At 39.2% G+C, this 19,109-nt stretch overlaps 1 protein-coding gene across 1 annotated transcript in view; it reads left to right on the forward strand.

Moving 5' to 3' along the window:
• LOC142119689 (putative ATP-dependent RNA helicase DDX60) overlaps positions 1–17,871 on the forward strand; it is a 388,335-nt gene extending 370,464 nt beyond the window's left edge. The window contains exons 36-39 of the mRNA XM_075194180.1: positions 11,164–11,306; positions 14,060–14,211; positions 15,003–15,065; positions 16,534–17,871. Coding sequence (XP_075050281.1) covers positions 11,164–11,306; positions 14,060–14,211; positions 15,003–15,065; positions 16,534–16,627 — 452 coding nt within the window. The 3' untranslated portion in view covers positions 16,628–17,871. The remainder of the gene's footprint in view (positions 1–11,163; positions 11,307–14,059; positions 14,212–15,002; positions 15,066–16,533) is intronic.
• The last annotated feature ends 1,238 nt before the right edge of the window (positions 17,872–19,109 follow it).

A 19,109-nucleotide genomic window follows, 5' to 3' on the forward strand; every position in this document is an offset into this window, starting at 1 on the left:
TCATCCATGTTACGGCATTTGAAGCGAGTTCATGGAACGCTGTTGGGAAAATAAGAAACTTATGTTAAAAAAATAACAACAAGCAGTCCAGTATCATCTACCTCCCTTCTCTCATCTAGATCCCAGCACCTGCAATCTACACCCCTAACACCTTCATCGTCAATATCCTCAAAAGTGATGGGAGTTAGTCCTGCATCCAAGTTGCTAAGGCTAGATGACTCCTCCACTAACCATGATTCCTCTGAAGAATTATTGAGCATTAGTCCCGCTGCTGCTGCTGCTGGGGGTGGATCTTCAACCCAGAAGAAGACTACTAGTGGCTTATAACAATTGACTGTTAAACAATCCTTTGCTAGAAGAAGAAAGTAAGAAATCTGTCACCCAGTCGCAAAGCGGATAACAGACTCCATGGGGACTATGCTAGAATAAGAGATGCGTACAATATCCTCTATTAATGCAGCTGCTGTTAAACAATTACTTGAGGTCTTGTGTCCCTGTTACCAAATTCCATCACAACACCATTTTACTAGAATAACTTTTCCTCACCTCTACCAGAAGGTTTGGAAAAATGTAATTATTGGGCTACAAAATGCCATTCTACCCACTGTACACTTAACCACAGATATGGGGACAAGCGAACTGGACAAACTTAAGATTATATGACTGTGAAAGCCCACTGGATTTGGCGGTGATTTGCCTTCACCAGCAGGAACAGCAGCAGCATGTATCCAAGTACATCACATTTTTTTGAGGCAGGCTACTCTGTGTATCATCTGCTTCACTAAGAGGCATATTATTGCTATTATATATATATATATATATATATATATATATATATATATATATTATTATTATTATTATTATTAGTGTCAATAGTGTTATCGAGGATAAGGTTACCTCTAAAAAAAGAGATGGTTTTGCAACGTGCATCTAAAGATTTGAAGGCTGTGGGAAAGTTGGATTGAGCGTGGTAGGGAATTCCGTAAGTGGGGAGCAGCACGGGAGAAGTCTTGAAGGCGGGAGTGAGAGGTGGTTATCAGACATGAGACAAGGCGCAGGTCAGAGGTAATTCCGCTGACAACCTGTTTAAAAACTAAGGGATGTCATTGCAACATGGCTTATTCTGCTTCGACTCTCCTGAGGATATGTGATTTCTGATAACGCCACCAATATTGTTAGAGTATTACAACGGGGGGAATTCCATCACATTTCCTGTTTTGCTCACACAATCAACTTGGTGGTACAGAACTTTTTTTAAAATTACAATGACATGCAGGAGATGCTGTCTGTGTCCCGAAAAATTTAGGGTCATTTTCGGGATTGTGCAATAGCATGTAGGAGAATGCAGCAGCTGCAAGAAGACTAGAATTTGAGGGGGAATGTACTTTAGTCCAGCGAAGTACTCATCTGTGAAGAGAGTGCAGACACGGTTAGCTGGAGTCAAGTGATTGCCTTGATTATACTTTTTGAGAAGCAGCTAGAGAAATTGAAGGAGAAAATTAAACTAAACAAATCCGCTAACTATATTGTAATTGTAGATTAAGTACTTAATTCGCTTTGCCAGGATCAAAGAGCTATCAACATCTTGTAATGCCGTCTCCTCCTTCAGTGTCTCTGGCAACTGCTTCTAGGAAAAAACTTTCCCAAGTTACCTAGTGGTGATGCAGATGAGTCAGCACAACATTTTGACATGTGGTCTGCTCTAAACGAATTGCCCAAAAATCGTGACAGGTCTGCCATAAAATGAACCACAAATTCAATGAGGAAGCCCATTATCGGCAATTACATCAAAGTGCACACACATTTGTGATGGTGGATTCCAGCGGGATGAATTAGTTTTGTTTGAATAAGATGTACACAATGATGAGGGTGAATATGATGACAGTGTAGATTGCAGGTGCTGAAATCTAGCTAAGAGAAGGGAGCTACCTGATGCTGGTATGCCTGGTAATATTTTGGGTAGAATGGCATCTTGACGATTTTATATTTTTCTACAGTAGACTTTCACCTTTTTTAGAGAGGTTTTTTTCTTTAAAAAGGTACAAGCTTTTTATTTAAATTTTTGTTTCCCTGCCTTAAAACCACTATGCACTTGAGCACAGGCTTTAGAGAGGAATTATTATCATCATGACCGAGACTGGAGAGTGACAACAACAATGTCACCCCTCCTGTTTCTGTATGAGCTATGGCACAGTAGACTACCAGTGGAGACTTTTAAGAACACTGACAGCCCTATTATTACAATTTCTGTTTCAGCACTGAACCCTGCCACCTCTCCTGTTTCTGAGTGAGCTATGGTACTGTAAAATGTAACTGCAGATTTAGACCAAGACAGCCAACCCTATACTTTCTATTTCAGCAATGACTCTTAGCAGTAGAGCACTGCTCTTTGTCTGTTACCAATATAACACATTAGAATTTGCCTGCAGAATTATACCAACCCTGACAGCATTAGTTCACTCTCTGGGGTAAACTACATCTACATACAAATTCGAACAAAATCTTCTTAGCAGTAAGTTGTCTGAGGCAGTTAACTAGGCCTCAACCCGCCAACACATATCAATACCAACTAACACATAGTGTAACCCTCTTATCTTTTTTTCTCTTAATTGAATAAAATCAATAAACTAATTTGTAACCTCTGAAAAGGCTATATTACGCACATGTCTGACCTCAGTGGGCACTATCTTTCCTTCATTGTTCTTAAGACAAATTATACATATTTCACATTTAAATTTAGCAGCTGTAGTAATTTCTGGGCATTCCAACAAGATATACCAATTCTAATCCTGTTATCTGCTCCCATGTATACTAACTCATGAGCACTCTCTGCAGGAGCTAGCAATAACATTTTTAATGCTACTGGTCTATTTTCTATATCTACCCAAATTTCCTTCTTTGTTTTATAACATTGTTTCAATTATCATGTATTAATTTCATTCAATGTAGCCTTTTCCTGACATTGCTGTAAGTTCTCAAATGTGATATCATCAAAAATAATCAATTGGGTATGTGGATACCTTTCTAATACCACTTTCATACTGCCGCCCCGGTAATATCCCGGGTTTTTCAAGGCGGGTTTTTGCAGGGGCTCGGAGTGTCCCAGCTCAGAAACACCAATCATACTGCACCTCGGACCCGGGAATTTCCCGGGTTGACCCCATTCACACTGCACAAGTCTGTGCCCTGGCAATTAGTGGGAGTCATCACCAGAGCACTTTTCATTGGCTGAAAGCTGGAATATGAAAAACTCTCTCTCTCTCTCTCTCTCTCTTCCCCCCCCCCCCCCCCCTTCCTTATGGCAACCTGGCTTGCACCGTTCATAGTGCAGGCAACCCGGGACCGACCCGGGAATTACCCCTCGATAAATCCTGGGTTGAAGACCCGGGTTTTTAGACCCGGGATTTTTCACTTGTACCATTCATACTGCACCAAGACCCGGGTCGTTTGATCTCGCCCTGGCAAAAACCCGGGATTTTGGTGCAGCATGAAGGGGGTATAAAGCTGCTTCTCAAGTTGCTGAGTCTACTAGTTTGTATCCTAGTGAGACTTCATCTGTCTGTTTGATATGTGCCTGGTACTTAATGACTGCAACCTCTTTTGGCAACTGTATAGCCTTTATCAGTTGTTTGACTGTTTGCGCATGTGATACAGGTGTTCCTGTTGATGTTAGGTAACCCCTATGTTTTCAAATAGTTCCAAAATCATGAACTACGGCATGTAGTTACTACGTGTAACGTGAATCTGTGTAAATGTTTACATGTTTTCCTTTACCTAGCTGACATGCTCTAATGAGTGCTGTAAGTTCGGCTACCTGAACTGAGTGTAAGCCTAATGACTTAACTTCAATTATCTCATTATGTATAGTGATTGTACATACTGTCACTGTCACTAGTGGGCTATCATGCGATTATCTATAAAACATTTTCATCAGTAATGAAACTTTAATATAAATTCTTCAATGTAGTCTCAGAAATGTCTGGTAATACAGAAAAACTTACACATTTACTTAATTCAATCATGCTCATTGTCTTCCTTCCTAAGATTGAGATTCTAACATTTGCATATTGTAATGTTAGAAGAATTAATGCAATTTAACTTAATTTTAATTTCCCATTGTATAAACCTTGCTTCAGACACGTCTAGTATGTGCATTATTCAGGAGTTGTGTGACAGCACGAGAAACAAACAAATGTAACCCACGCTGCAATACAATATCCTGTGTCTTTTTCACAATAATAGCTGCTATGGCTATGAACCTTAAACATGAAGTTAATGCTTTTGCTACCAATCTAATTGTACACTAATTATCTTTTAAATATCCTAAAATAGTGTTATCATCAGTACAATAGAAAACATTTCTTATAATTGTAGATGCCTAATTGCGGGGTAAAGGCTAGAGTCTATTAATCTCTTCAAATGCCTCAATGAATTCAGGAATGTGTTTAACTTTATCTGGCATGTTGCTATGACTGAAAATCCTAGTATTCACTGGCTACAAAATTGTGACATATCAAGAAATAAATGTACTGCTTTTATTTTTTTTCTTTCTTTCTTTTTTTTTTTAATTATTCTGAGGTAGAGGGTGTTCAAATATCAGGAACACCCTTTAGGATATCTAGATATCTCTGGCCAGGTGTCAAACAATTTAACCTTCTTAATAGATAAATTAATTTTCTCCTTCTTGGATACTTCTGAAAGAAAACACAATAATTTTATAGTATCTTCACAGCAGAACATCATTCACATATTCTGGTTTCTGGTCTCCTGTGGGTACAAAAGATTGCAAATTATTCTGCAAGCATTACAACAAATAATTAGAACTGTCTATGAAACTTTATAAAGATCGAACACCCCTGTAGGTAACAGCAAAAGAAAATATTCTGAATAATTCTTATTAGCATTAAAAATCATTAGAATGCAGGGCGGGGTCCAGTCATTTGTCCATTCTATGGTACAAAGACTGTGTTCACACTCAGATATCCATATGCTGAGCTCCTCCTCTTGGCATCCACCTCATTCCTGTCACGGCTAAGGATATTATTGGATCCCCAACCTCTACATAGGTGGTAAAGCAGAGGGTGGGGGAGACAGAACACGTTGGGATAAGTTTAGATGAGAGTCACAATGAAGAAATACACAGACGATGCAGTAGTGTTGCAACTTTAGTATATTGTTCAATGGTGCAACAGCAGTAATAAGTATTGTACAACTCAGCTATGCTGAGTACACAGAAACTCATAAATAAAATAATCACAGCAGTACTTCAGATGGTAACCATAGGCAACAGCATGCAAATAGATAATACAGTTCAACGCTGAGATGATGATGATCCAGAACACTTGACACCTTGTAACACCAATATCAATAGAGAAGAATCACTGACACAGCTTGAAAGTCCGATGAAGATAGTATAGAGACTTGGCTGATCCAGATGGAATGTGATTCACTTAAGCAGGTAGTTGCAGGTAATATAATGGTTCTTTATCAGCGGAACAACAGATGTATATAGTCCAAGTACTAGAGACATGCAAAGAAATGTTGCTAGAAGTACAGCGTGACAATAGGAATCCAATACACAGAGAAACATAGGTTCATCACTTGATAGAATAGCAGCTGATATCACACAGAACTTGATTAACAGAGCGGCTCCTAGCTCGGCAATAATACTTAATAATAGTCCAGCAATACTAACAGCAGAATGACAATAATAGCCGTGTCGGACCAGAACCACAGATGACCAGAACTTGATTGTAGTTCAATTAAAATTACAGACTGCCGAGCAGAGAGGTAATAGAGCCAATCAGTATGCACAGATTGTAATAGGCAACTCACGGAACAGTTCAATGTGCAGATAAAGTTCAAGTTATGATTGCAGCTAGAGATGAACCATGAGCTGGTATTCAGCGGAGCCAGATAGAGATCAGCAATGACAGGCGATCTCGGCAACCGATAACATCCAGAAGACACTCAGAGGATAAGGTATACAGCCAGAACCCACGGCAGGGTAAGTAACATGAAGATCAGGCAATGAGTCCCTGATCACAAGAGGTTGAAATAGTCTTCAGTAACCAATAAGAAGGAGGTTCCAATTAGGAAAATAGAAAACAGCCATGAACAGGTAGAGACTCTGAAACAGGAGACAAGCACCAGCATAGTTCCTTAAAGGGCAAGTCACACAGCAGCACCTAGTTATGGGAGCGGTGTGTGACAATTTCATAGGACGAGGGACATGGGAGGAGAGACATCTTTATAACATGGGAGACTTCAACCAACCGAAAATCTTACGCAGTTACAAATCTCACTATGTAACACAGTTGCTATTTTCGAAGCAAAACAACTACTATCTTTCAATGCAATTATTTTCTGATAAAGCTAACATAACACAGGTTTTGTTGCCGTATTTCAAATATTAATTAATTAAACCAGCCAAGAACTCTCAAAGTTTAAACACACGCACATTGTGTTCTATGATCAGAGATTCAGTTCACATTACATGCCAAAAATGTAAAGCAATCCCTCTAAAAATATTTTAACATACATTTCATTTGCAAAATCACTATTTTACACACATTAAAGACCTTGTTTAAGTATTCATCGCATGTCTTTCTACCTATTCAACAAGCAAAGCCATTTCTAGTCCCTTCCAATCTGGGTGTGATAGTGACGCTGTCTTGTATTTGCTCGCTGTAAAACTAACAAATACTATTTGTTCACTTCATACCTCCATAGAAGTTCTTTAAATCTTAAATGTAACCTGGACATCTTACACATTCATATAACCAGCATATTTTCTAACAATCTTTTATGATGTTCAACAACTGTTTCTTACACAAATTCAACTACGACTTAAACCAATCAATCACAAGTTTTCTACTGAATATGAAAACTGTTTACCGTTTTTTTTCTTTCTATCTCCCTGTCGTTCTGAAATTAAAAGGTAAAGGCACCATTTCTTTAACGTTTAACATTTGGACACATTATTAAAACCTGCTGTTTCACTGAAATCACAGACACAAAAACTCTGGAATGCACCTGTACAAGATAAACTTAAGAAAAGCTCTATGCTTTAAAACCACATTTGATTATTGCACAAGTCTTAACAGGCATTACAAAAAATCGAGACAGGTATACCATGTCATTTTATCATATATGGAACAAACAATTCACTGATCAATAATATTAACACAGCTGAAGTAAGGTTTGCAATTCTAAAAACAGATGAAGTATTTTACACATAAACAGCAGGACAGTTATTAATTCTTAAGTAGCTTTCTTACCAGACCCGTCCTCTGGAAGCTTAGCTCGAGGTAATTCCACCATCATTTTAGTTATAGTTCCAATATGCATCCGTTTATATGAAATACTTACGATATTTCTCAAGTTACAATGTACAATATGTAGTGAACCAATAGTATTTTCACAGTAGACACATTTAGTTTAACATTTTGCAAACCATAAGGATAAATATATAGAAAAAAACCCTCAAACCATTCAGTTTTACAGGGAGAAATGAAACATGAGTATGCTATACGCTGTGCAAAGGCTGTATCATCATTATATATTTTTTCCTGCTTTCTTTTGAAATGTATGCAATTTTCACTGCTCATATCACTTATTAACAACTAACAATTAAATAAAATTTTAACTGTCTTAGTTTTCACTTTCTCATAAGAGAATTTCATCTCTCGTTACATCTAGGGTTCAACATTAAAAATTCCAGTCTCTGGAAAACACATTTTATAACTTCTTTATTATTTTTCCTTGCACCCCCCCCCCCCCCCTTTTTAGAGCTTTATGCAATCAGGATTAAAACTCTACAGGCACATTTTTGCCTGGCTGCAACCTTTCGAAATAATAGACCTTATCCTGACTTAGGGTCTCCATTCATCTAAGGGATGCGTCCATCACGAGAAACAGGCATTTCTACTCACATATTAACTTTCCAAATAAGTCTTAAGAGTTGTTCACAAAACATAACAATGTCTTCTGCCAGATATAGGTGAACAGCCTATACTGCAGAAGCATTTCATTTAACCAGAGCCGTAACTAGGCAGGTGCGGGTGGTGCCGTCGCCCGGGGCGCAAGCCCAAGGGGCGCAGTAGCCGCCCGCTACCTGCCTCTGTTTCCTCTACCTTTTACTTTTCGCAGTTTAACGCATGTACGTTCCACTCCCTCCCTCTCTCCCTCCCTATCTCTCCCTCTCTCCTCCTAGAAAAAAACAAAACAATCACCTCTCTGCTGCGTCTGCACCTGCTCCGCCCGCACTCACACTGAATGTCAGGTGTGACGTCAGTGAGGAGCGGCACAGACAGGAGTCGGCAACATAAAGGGATGAAAATAGAAGAAAGAAGCCAATATAAAAGGTAAATGAAGGAACGGAGCAAGGGCAGCAAAAGAAGGCAGCATGGTAGTGTTTTGAGGGGCAAAAGAAGCTGCATCGCACTGGTTTGAGGGGCAAAGAAAGCTGCATCGCAGTGTTTTGAGAGGCAAAGGAAGGCTGCATGGCAGAGTATGATGAAGAGAGCCCTTACTGTGGCATAATATGAACTGGGGGCATTACTGTGCCATAATATGAATATAATATTAAATAACAGATTTTTGTCAGGTAAGGTATTCTTTAATATTTTTTCTTTAACATTTTAAGACTCCTATAGCAATAAGGTTTTGTGTATCTATTTACTGCTCTTATTTGAGTATTAAGTGCATGAAATATTAGAATACCTATATATTTTTGATTAGTTTAAATGGTCATTAGGGCAGAGAACCGGTTGTTAATTTATTTGAATCCCGCCACTGTATATATATATATATATATATATATATATATATATACATACAAGTTAACCCGTGCATGATACTCATGCATTCTAGTCAAATCAAGCTACTTAAGGTGTTAAAAAGGTTCTTGTCATGCACTTGGGCCATAGCCCAGGCCTCCTCAGGGGAAGAGCGTTACTTCCCGACGTAAGCGCCCTTTTTTAACGTGGTTTTGTCCACATGTCACCACCTTATCATTCTTCTCCATCACCTCATCCTTCATTTTCATCGCCACATCTATCCAGATGTCTATCCAGACACAGGGATCTCTCTCAGCGGTCCTGAGTATCACACTCCTCTCACTCTGTCACCCCCGGCAACCACCAACCACTCCCCACTGTCACCCCCGGAAACCACCAACCACTCCCAACTGTCACTTCTCCTTCAAGAAATATATATATATATTTTTTTTAAAATCTTTATAAACACTTTTAACAATTAACAAATTAAATTAACAAATTAAAAACATCTTAGTATACCAAATTTCAGCCCTTTCTGAATTTTTTTTCCCACACACACTAAGAATTTAGTAGGTCAGTGTATAACTCCGCCCAGCAGGTGGTGCTGGAGCTTGGTTTTATTTTTTCCACACACACACACACACACACACACACACACAGACAGACTAACACACGCCACTAAGCATTTATATTATAGATATATATATATATCATGCATTTGTAAATATGTGTAACAGAATTATTTCAGTAAAGTGCTAGCCACACCCCCACACAATGTTGGCCACACCCACTTGGCAAATGTCACTTTCACTTAGATGGTGCCTGTCTCGCCCAGGGCACTAAAATGTCTAGTTACGGCACTGCATTTAACACATTAACTTTGCAAGTCACATCTCTTAACTTTGCAAACAACTATACACAGTGTTAAAGCACTAAAATTGCCAGTTATGGGTGGCCAGTCCACACTGAAGAAAAGCACATTTTAGCAACATTTAAACTAACAATAGTTTCTTAAGTTTCTGCAGAAACACATTAAATTAATTACTACACATTTACAATAAGGTCCTAGGGTCTTATTACATATCAGCATCCACCCCCACCCTCTCTTCACTCACTGTTTAGGTACCTCAATACACTTCGGAGCACAGATATATTTAACACATCTGATACTCACCAGTGCAGAGGAGTGTAGGTCATCAACCTCTCCCCCTTGTCGAAGCAGGCATGAAGAGAGCAAGGTGTGGTATGTGATACCCATAGGACTTATGCCCCCAGCTTGTATAATATTTTCTTTTTTCTTCTCTTTAAATAATAAATGAGATGAGCAGGTTTCCAAAATATAATATTTCTATTTATTATTAAAATGATATTATGAATAGATACAGCCATACTGGACGAAGCAGACATACGGCCAGGGTCTCAAATGCCAATTGACAATCTATATTTGATTAAGTCATTCTTTTATAGAAAATGTTACTCTTTATTACTTTAAAATACATTTTCCCAGATTACATCACTGCTGGCAATCTAAGTCTCTATCATTAAAGTGACATGTTCTTGGAGGACCTTTTGGAAGGGTCGTCTTGACCTTATTCGGAGCCAATATTTCTTTGGCTGTATCCAGCAGTTATATAACTTGTTGTATTGTTCTTATATTGTGCAATACATGTCTTTTTCCGTTCTCTTAAAAGTACAAACCCAATATTCAAGTTCATTGGTGCATTCTATTGAACTAATTGGTAATATAGGGTTTTTGTTAATTATTACTTCAACGCCAGTCATGTGTTCCTTCTATTCTGTCACAGTGACAGCTACAGAGAGCACAGGCTTTGAAGCTCATGGTCTCAAGAGATGAGGTAATCCTGATCTTGCAAGACTAAAAATGTTCCTGCGCAATCTGCAGGAAGTCTGGATCGGGACTGGCCCGAATACCAGGCACCGATAAGCAATGGATGCACAACAATAATCCCACCCTCCAGTTGCTGAAAATGATATCACAAGCAAAAAAATAAATATCACAGATACTAAATATTAATATATATATATATATATATATATATATATATATATATATTTATTTTTATATATATATATATATATATATATATATATATATATATTAATATTAACAGACTATATGCTCCAGTGCAGGCCCGGACACCGGCATGCTGTGGTACTAAATACCACCCCTTCCTCAGCGCCCCTGAATGCATTCACTATTTCAAAAGTACTTACTAGTTTGTAGGGGGATTGAAAAAAACTGCTGTTTTTGTTCTGTTCACAACAAGTTAAATGTTATTTAAACCAAATCTAAATATCTGTTACTTTATATCTTTGCTGCTAAGTTAAGCAATGTCCTGATACTTCTACTGTTCACAATCAGACTTTTCAGGTAAAGAATACATGGATTCAGGACTGGTGGACCATCTGATGTCATGCACTGAAGGAAGAAGTGCTATCTCCCCTTTTGCGTGTCTGTCAGGAAATACAAATCATAACTTGATGACTGTGAGGAATGTGAGCAATGTAAGTGTTAGAAGAAATATTTCAAATCATCAAACAACATAGTTGAAATCCTAGTGGTGCATGTACAGTATATGTGGGTGTTAGTCCTACATATAACTGCCATTCCTTTCAGTGTAATCACTCAGCATTGGCAGCTACTGTGAAACCCCTGCTGAGTGACATCCATGACCAGTGGGTCCCCTGAATACTCAGGTGTTTAAACACAAATCAAGTGAGTGTACAATAGTGGTGAGCAGTGCAATGTCAAATAACTGTTTGATGTCAGACCATCATAATGGTTACAACTTCTCTCAACTGCCTCCAGCATATAATTTCAGCAGATGTTATTACTTTACAATACTCCTTTACTCCACCTGCACATTGCTTAAGTCCAATATGAACAATTACACAGCTGGATACATAGTGTTGCTAGGTGCAATAGTCCACAAAATCGATAAATAGTTGTCCCTCTCTCCCAGTTGTCAGCAATTAATAGATATACTTCAGAAGTTCATGCACACGTTCCACCAGGGATTAACTACACTCCACTATCCCACTGTGCTTTCAAATATCATCCCAATATCCAGGGACCCTTGAATATTTGAGGAACATGCTTTAGTTACTTGTGTAATCACATTATTATTCTTTATTTATATGGTGCAACAAGGTATCCACAGTGCCGTACAAAATAAAAAAATACAATACAGACAGTTTACCAGAGTACAACAGTACAGAGTAAACTGAGTATAACCAAGATTTCAGTATCTCCAGGAATAGCAAGTATAGTGGTGTAGGAGTAGAAGAAGTGGAATTGAGACAGAAGGGAAGAGGGTCATAAGAGCTTACATACTAAGGGGAGGGGAAACAGACAGCAGACATGAGAGGAATTAGTAGAGGGGCTCAAGCAAAGGAGGAGACAGGGAGGTGGGAGGTGAGCAGAACAAGGAAGGAGAAGATTAAGTGAATGACTGGTAGGCCTTGAGAAACAGATGGGTTTTGAGATTCCATTTGAAGGAGCTAAAACAGAGGGATGGAGAGAGGATGGTCGTCCCAGTAGAGGGGGGCAGCGCGGGAGAACTCGTGAATTGCAGTAAACGGAGCTTCATACATTTACCCCCAGGAGTGCAGGGGACCAGGAGTCTAGGGGAGCAGGGGACCAGGTTTCCAGGGGACCAGGAGACCAGTATTCAGAGGAGCAGGAGACCAGGAAGTCAAGGAGAGCAGGGGAGCAGGAGACCAGTTAAAAAGGGAAGACCAAGGGGCAGTAAACAAGCAGAGGAAAGGCAAATGAGCAGGCTAGGGGCCCAGGCTAAGGAGTATGGTGGAGGAGGGGTGGCACGGGAGAGGCCTAGGTCACGGACTGCAGAAGCAGAGACTGTTGGGCCCAGTGCAGCGTGGAGGGGCTGGGGAGACCGGAGGCATTAAGATGGGCATCGGGAGCAGAGAAGGAGGTCACCGGCAACAGGATTGAAACTGGATGAAGACCAGAGCAGAAGACCAGAGGTGAGGGCCCAAGATGCATCAAGGAGTAGTAGGCACATCAGCATCCAGGAACCAGAGAACCAGATAGCAACGGAGAAGAAAGGCATCAGGAGAAGAGAAGCAATATATCAGGACGAGAGGTGATAGGAGAGGTGCTGGCAGGCTGCAGGACTGGATCATTTGAAAACCGCAGAACCGGATGTAGAGGCCAATAGGAGAAGAAGGCCCAAGCTGCTGCCTGGATTGGCGAGCGGCGGCGGCCAAAGATGGAGCAGCAGGCAACGGTCATCAGGAACAGGCAGCAGAAGAAGGCATCCTGGAGCAGGCATTCAGGAGCTTGGAGTAAGGCATCAGGTCAGGATCTGAAGACAGCAAGACCGGTGGAAGATATGGCAACTGGCGAGTACACCCAAGCCACGGTCTGAAGTAGATGAGGCAGCCAGTGAGTGATTTGCGGCCACAAATTACATGGACAGTTATTCAAGCAGACCTTGTAATATCATTCCAATAGCCAGGGACTCACAGTTTCCAACCACAAGACTCCATCTACATCTCTCTGTGGGGAGTACTTCCCTGCAGAACAGCCTCGCTTCGTAGTGACTCACCGACTCCCCACCCGCCCCTCACAGTTTGGGTACACTTTTCAAGGGGGCTCTCATAACTGTTCCCCTAATTTAGCTTCTGCTAACAATGATGCCTCTGCAATGACCCCCCCCCCCTTACAATATGGGGGCACATTGCAAGGGGACTCTACACAGGGTATTGTCTCTCATTAATGTGGGTTCAGCCATTCACACTCACCCCTTACAAAGAGTGAGTCACTTTCAGGCAAGCTTCTCCAGACACTCCAATCCAAGGACTCTCCTCTCTGGTTCTCTGCTGATGTGGAGTCTCCCCCTCTTAATCAGGTGCAGCTTCCCTGCACTGCTGCATGCCTACTCTCTCACTGGAGCCTCTGCTGGCATACCACTGATGGTAGGGATCCCTCTCTGTCACTGCCCCTTTACTGTTGGGCTTTCTAAAATTTACTGCTGTTGATTCCCCCTAATGGGGAAAGTCACTGGTCTCTTTCTTACACATCTCTTACTTCCAGTTAAGTTGTTCCTTGATAATGTGTAAGTCGTACATTGACAAATATCTTCATGAGGAAGTTGGCAGCCATCAGAGACAGTCAATCACTTGTACCTGTTTCAGTGGATGATTTAGCAGAATGCCAGGTTATGCTTTACATGCAACATGTAGTTCTTTCAATGGCAGGAATAGATATAATACTTATTATGATATGTCCACAGCTCATGCTGCAAACAGCACACATTCCTGACAAACATATTCCACTGTTACACCTGGAAAAAACTGATGCTTGTGGAAGAAAGATGTCTCTAAACTCTTATGCACTTGATTTTTTCAAACATCGTTCCATTAAAGCCATTGAAAGAGACAACGGGTATGTACTATTTCAAAATCTACTGCATGGTATAAATAAAAAAAAAGTGAGAATAACAAATGTACTCCCTTTTCAGCGAGATACACCATTTGAAAGGCAAAAAGGCTTTCAGTAAATGGTGAATATTTTTTAAATAATTTACATTGCAATTTGTAGGTGGTACTATTGCTGTTGCATTAAAATAACATCTAGGCTTATCACTGCTTTTCAGTATCAGCGGTTCTCTCTCTTTCTCATCTAGTGATAATCGCACCAGGGATTAGCACTGATGCCTAGTTAGATACCCCTCTTGTCTTTACATACAACTTGTATATACTTTCTTGTAGGCCAAGGGTCCATTTTCAGGAAGTGGGTCTTCATACTATGGTACAGATTTTAACAGTATTCGTGTTAGAAGAACATGAATTATTATTATTTTAAACTTCACTATATAAAGCTTATTTACTATACGCAATGTAAAAATATAAACATACAAATGATCCCAGCAGTCATGGAATGCTGTATATCACACTTCAGTGTAGAATATAACTGGCATATCTTGACACATGGTAGCTCTCATGTTTAGTATAATTGTTTAAAGGTAAAATATGACAAGGTAGCAAGTCATGACAAATCACATCGGTTTCATATACAATGCCTGCTCAGTTCACGTGTTTTGGTCCTCACCTCTAAAAACAAAAGTGGCACTGGGCAATTACACCTACTGCTGGTTCAGTGAACTGTAAGTTATAGAAGAATGTGGCTAAGCATGTGGTAAAATGTGTTTTTATAATGAATATTTTTTCTTGTAGATTTAATGCAGGGGATGCATATAAAATTTTGAGAGACTTCAATCTTACCATTGCATCTATAAGGTACAGTTATAATTATGACTACACCAATTACAGACTTGAAAACTATGTATTTAGTTATAATGACATTTGCACAAAATATAAAGTAAACATACTAAAAGATGCTGAGAGAAATGAGTACTGTAGGGAGTCATGGAGAGTCGGCCATAAGTCTGGCTCTTAATCACAAAACGTGTTTATTACAAAACATACGCCTCAGTCTCCTATCACACTGAGATGTATCTCCCCCTTGCACCTCTCTACACAAAGGTGAAATGAGAGTGTGAGGATTCACAACACTAGCTCCAGATGACAGCTACACACACCTTCTCTCAATTCCTGTATTGAGCACTATGCTAGGAACAGAAATCTAGCTAGTCACCTCACCTGGATTACTGCGTAGCTTTCTTTACTCTGCAATTAGTGATTAACTAAATATATAATTAATTAAAGTTGCTGCATAAATAATATGATTTCATGAGTAAGGCAATATTTTTCATTCTTGATTTTTGTTTAGGCCTATGTGACACTGGCAATTTTCTCTCAGCTCAGTTCAGCTCAGCATTTTAACACCAGCTAATTATTAACCAAATACTGTTCCTTTGATAAAAAATAGTTTCATATAATATACAAGTTAACCCGTGCATGATACTCATGCATTTTTTTGTAAAATAATGTCAGTATACCAAATTTCAGGTCATTCGGATGAGCCCTTTCTGAGAAAATAGTTTTTTCCACAGACACACACACACTAACACACGCCGCTACACATGCAGGGGCGGATCTAGAAAATGTTTGTTCCCCGGGGGATGTTAGGGCGGGGTGATTTAGGCCCCGCCCCCTTTCCGACTTCTGAGGCTGCCGGGGGCTGCACAGTATGTGCAGGTCCGCTCGGGAGTGACAGGCAGGGACAGTGTGCTGCCCGGCTGCTCTGATTGTGTTTAAAACACAATCAGAGCAGCCGGGCAGCACACTGTCACTGCCAAACGGACCTGCACATACTGTGCAGCCGTCGGCAGCAAACCCCTGCTAGGGGGGGCAATTGCCCCGATCGCACCCCCCTGGATCCGCCACTGTACACGTGTGTGTTCATGAGGTAAAATTACCTCACGAAAATGAGTTTGACCCCTCAACTCGTCAATAATGTCAGTATACCAAATTTCAGCCCTTTTTGAGGTTTTTTTTCCACACACACACTAAGAATTTAGTAGGTCAGTTAACCCGTGCATGATACTCATGCATTCTAGTCAAATCAAGCTACTTAAGGTGTTAAAAACTCCCCACTGTCACCCCCGGCAACCACCAACCACTCCCAACTGTCACTTCTCCTTCAAGAAATATATAGGTCAGTGTATAACTCTGCCCAGCAGGTGGCGCTGCAGTTTGTTTTGTTTTTTTTCACACACAGACTAACACACGCCACTAGACATTTATATTATAGATAATAAGTGAACCAATCTGTAACCTAGTTTTCTTTGTTGTTTCCTATCAGTGTTTCCATGAAAGAGATGTGTGAAGATGAAAATGACCCAGTTGCATTGGCTTTTGAACAACTGCAAACACTGTATAGAAACAAAATAAGGTGATATCTTAGCACAAACCTCAGTCTGTAAGCTGCCCCCTATATCTCATCACCGATTCACAAATGCGGCACACAATACACAATATACAAACAAAATGGATATCGGAATGGTGCTAGTGACTGATCCAGATACCAAAAAAGAAAGTCAGTATAAAATGTTTGTAGAACAATGTTCACCCAGCTGATCCTCTGTTCCAATGGAGAGTCACATACATAAGTACTTGAATATTTCCAACATGCAAGATAAACTCAGACCAAACGTACATGAATCATGGCCTTCTTTACGTGTTTCCTCAAAGTTGTATATATACAATGTAAAACAATGGGACAATAATAGTGTAATATTGTCATAAAAATATGTGCTCTAAATAGCTTGTGAATTTAGCATGCAGCACCCTCTAATACCAAGTGAAATCAAGAAATATTCCCCCTTAGGGGTATACACTTACAAGAAAATGAAAAGTTAAAAAACATCATATCAATTGATATGCTTGTCGCAGTTTGATGTTTTTTTAACTTAACAATAAAATATATAAATTATTTATTTTGGTTACCGCTATATATATTCATATTGAGCAATACATATCATCAATATTGAATCAATATATGGAATACTACAAAGAGTCAATGAGCGCCCAGCGATATAAAGTATTTATTGTATAAAATATCTCATATATTGTATATATAAATACACTTTGCAGAACAAAAAACATTTACCCTTTGATATGGAGAAATAGTCATTCCAGAAATTATAAACAATGAGCAATTTTGAACTAAATTTATCATCTGCTGAGTTTTCTAGCTTACAACAGATTTTATTCTTTTTTTAAAACAGCCCCCTTTCCTTTGATTGTAAATGATATAAAATGCACCAACAGGTATAAAATATCCAAAATAGTTTAAAGATTTTTGTAATACTACCAAATACACAACTATTTCTGATCTTCAATTAAACTAGAGATAAGATGATATACCATAAAAACGCATGTTTGCATTTTTAGGATCAAATTATATTACGTACTCTTTTAGTTTGCAAATCAACACTTAAATTTTGAACTGATATCTATGGCGTATCACATAATTATCAATTGATAATCATGTCCTAGTATTTCGAATAGGAATCATTTGTTATTCAGTTTAGGAAATCTAATGAACTTCAACTGGCTGCTGGAAATGGCAAAGTTGGTTGTTAATGTTAAATATACTTCTTTATCTGTAGTTATTGATACATTTTAAGAAAACAAAATAAATTATACAGCATGCAACGGTGTACAATGGAGTTTTTTCTTAGCTAATGTATTTCTTGAAATCTAAATATTCTTTAATTTTTGAACTTACTAAATAAAGTGTGGGCAAAAACAACAGGGGATAAATATAATGGGCCTGAGACATTAAGGATTGCATACAAGGGCGCGACATGAGTACTATTTAAAACGCATGTAACTCACCACTGTGTTCTCCCGAAGTCAACAAGGGACAGATCTATATATCCTTTGCTTGATGACTTGGGTAGTAAATTCAATAACTTGACGTTACAACTGGAGTATCGTTAAATTTCAGTGTTCGTAATGTTTTTGTCCGCTGGTTACTTTAATTACATGTATGTTTGTCTACCTTAAGCATCTATATATGCGGCTTGTTACAAAGTAGGTTAACACTTGTGCTCACTTCCCAGTAAAGTTTTCCAGAGCTAGCTGCTATACATTGTTCATTATATTTTTAAAAATACCATTGATGAATTACAGAAGAAAGAACCCTGATTTAGTTGGGGTTTTTTTTGGTTTTTTTAAGGCTGGTGTTGGGTTGTGTTTATGTAATGCAACAATATTTTAACATTTGGGGATTATAATTTTGTGCACTACAAGTCCCAGTGGCCCTGGCTACTTTCTGATTACCTAACTGCCAGCATCCCTTGTTACCAAACAATTAATGGTAGGCTGGCCATTCTGAGACCTGTAGTGCACCCTATAATAAAGGCACTATGACATCAATTTAAATACTATTACCTCACACATGCTGTCCATTGTTGTTGGAAGAGGCATATTGCAATCTTCACAGGGCAGAGGCCATCTGTGATGGGGATTAAGTTATAGAATTTTAGCATGATGCCATATCCTGTGCTGACCATCCTGTTGCTGGTTTTGCATTACGACAATGGGCCCTGTCACCGGCTTGCTAAGGCTAGTTCTGGTGTTAGGAATTTTTAGAGTACCAATTATGTTTTTGTCCCCGATGGTGCAAGTACCTCCTAGGCCACCAGCACTAGGGTTGTTGATGTTACCATATGTTTGGTGCACCCACCACACACTGGGCACTAATTGTAGCAGATAGAATTCTAACTTCATACTGGTGAACTGTAACAATTCAAGGGTATGACAACTTGGAAGTGTAAATATTTTTTCTAAGTAAGGAATGTTATTTAGTACTAGCTGAAGTACCCAGCGTTGCCCGGGTTTAAATCTTCAAGTTATTAAGTTATCAATCAG

The sequence above is a fragment of the Mixophyes fleayi genome, chromosome 1 (assembly GCF_038048845.1).
Source record: "Mixophyes fleayi isolate aMixFle1 chromosome 1, aMixFle1.hap1, whole genome shotgun sequence".
In the NCBI taxonomy this organism is placed as follows: domain Eukaryota; kingdom Metazoa; phylum Chordata; class Amphibia; order Anura; family Limnodynastidae; genus Mixophyes; species Mixophyes fleayi.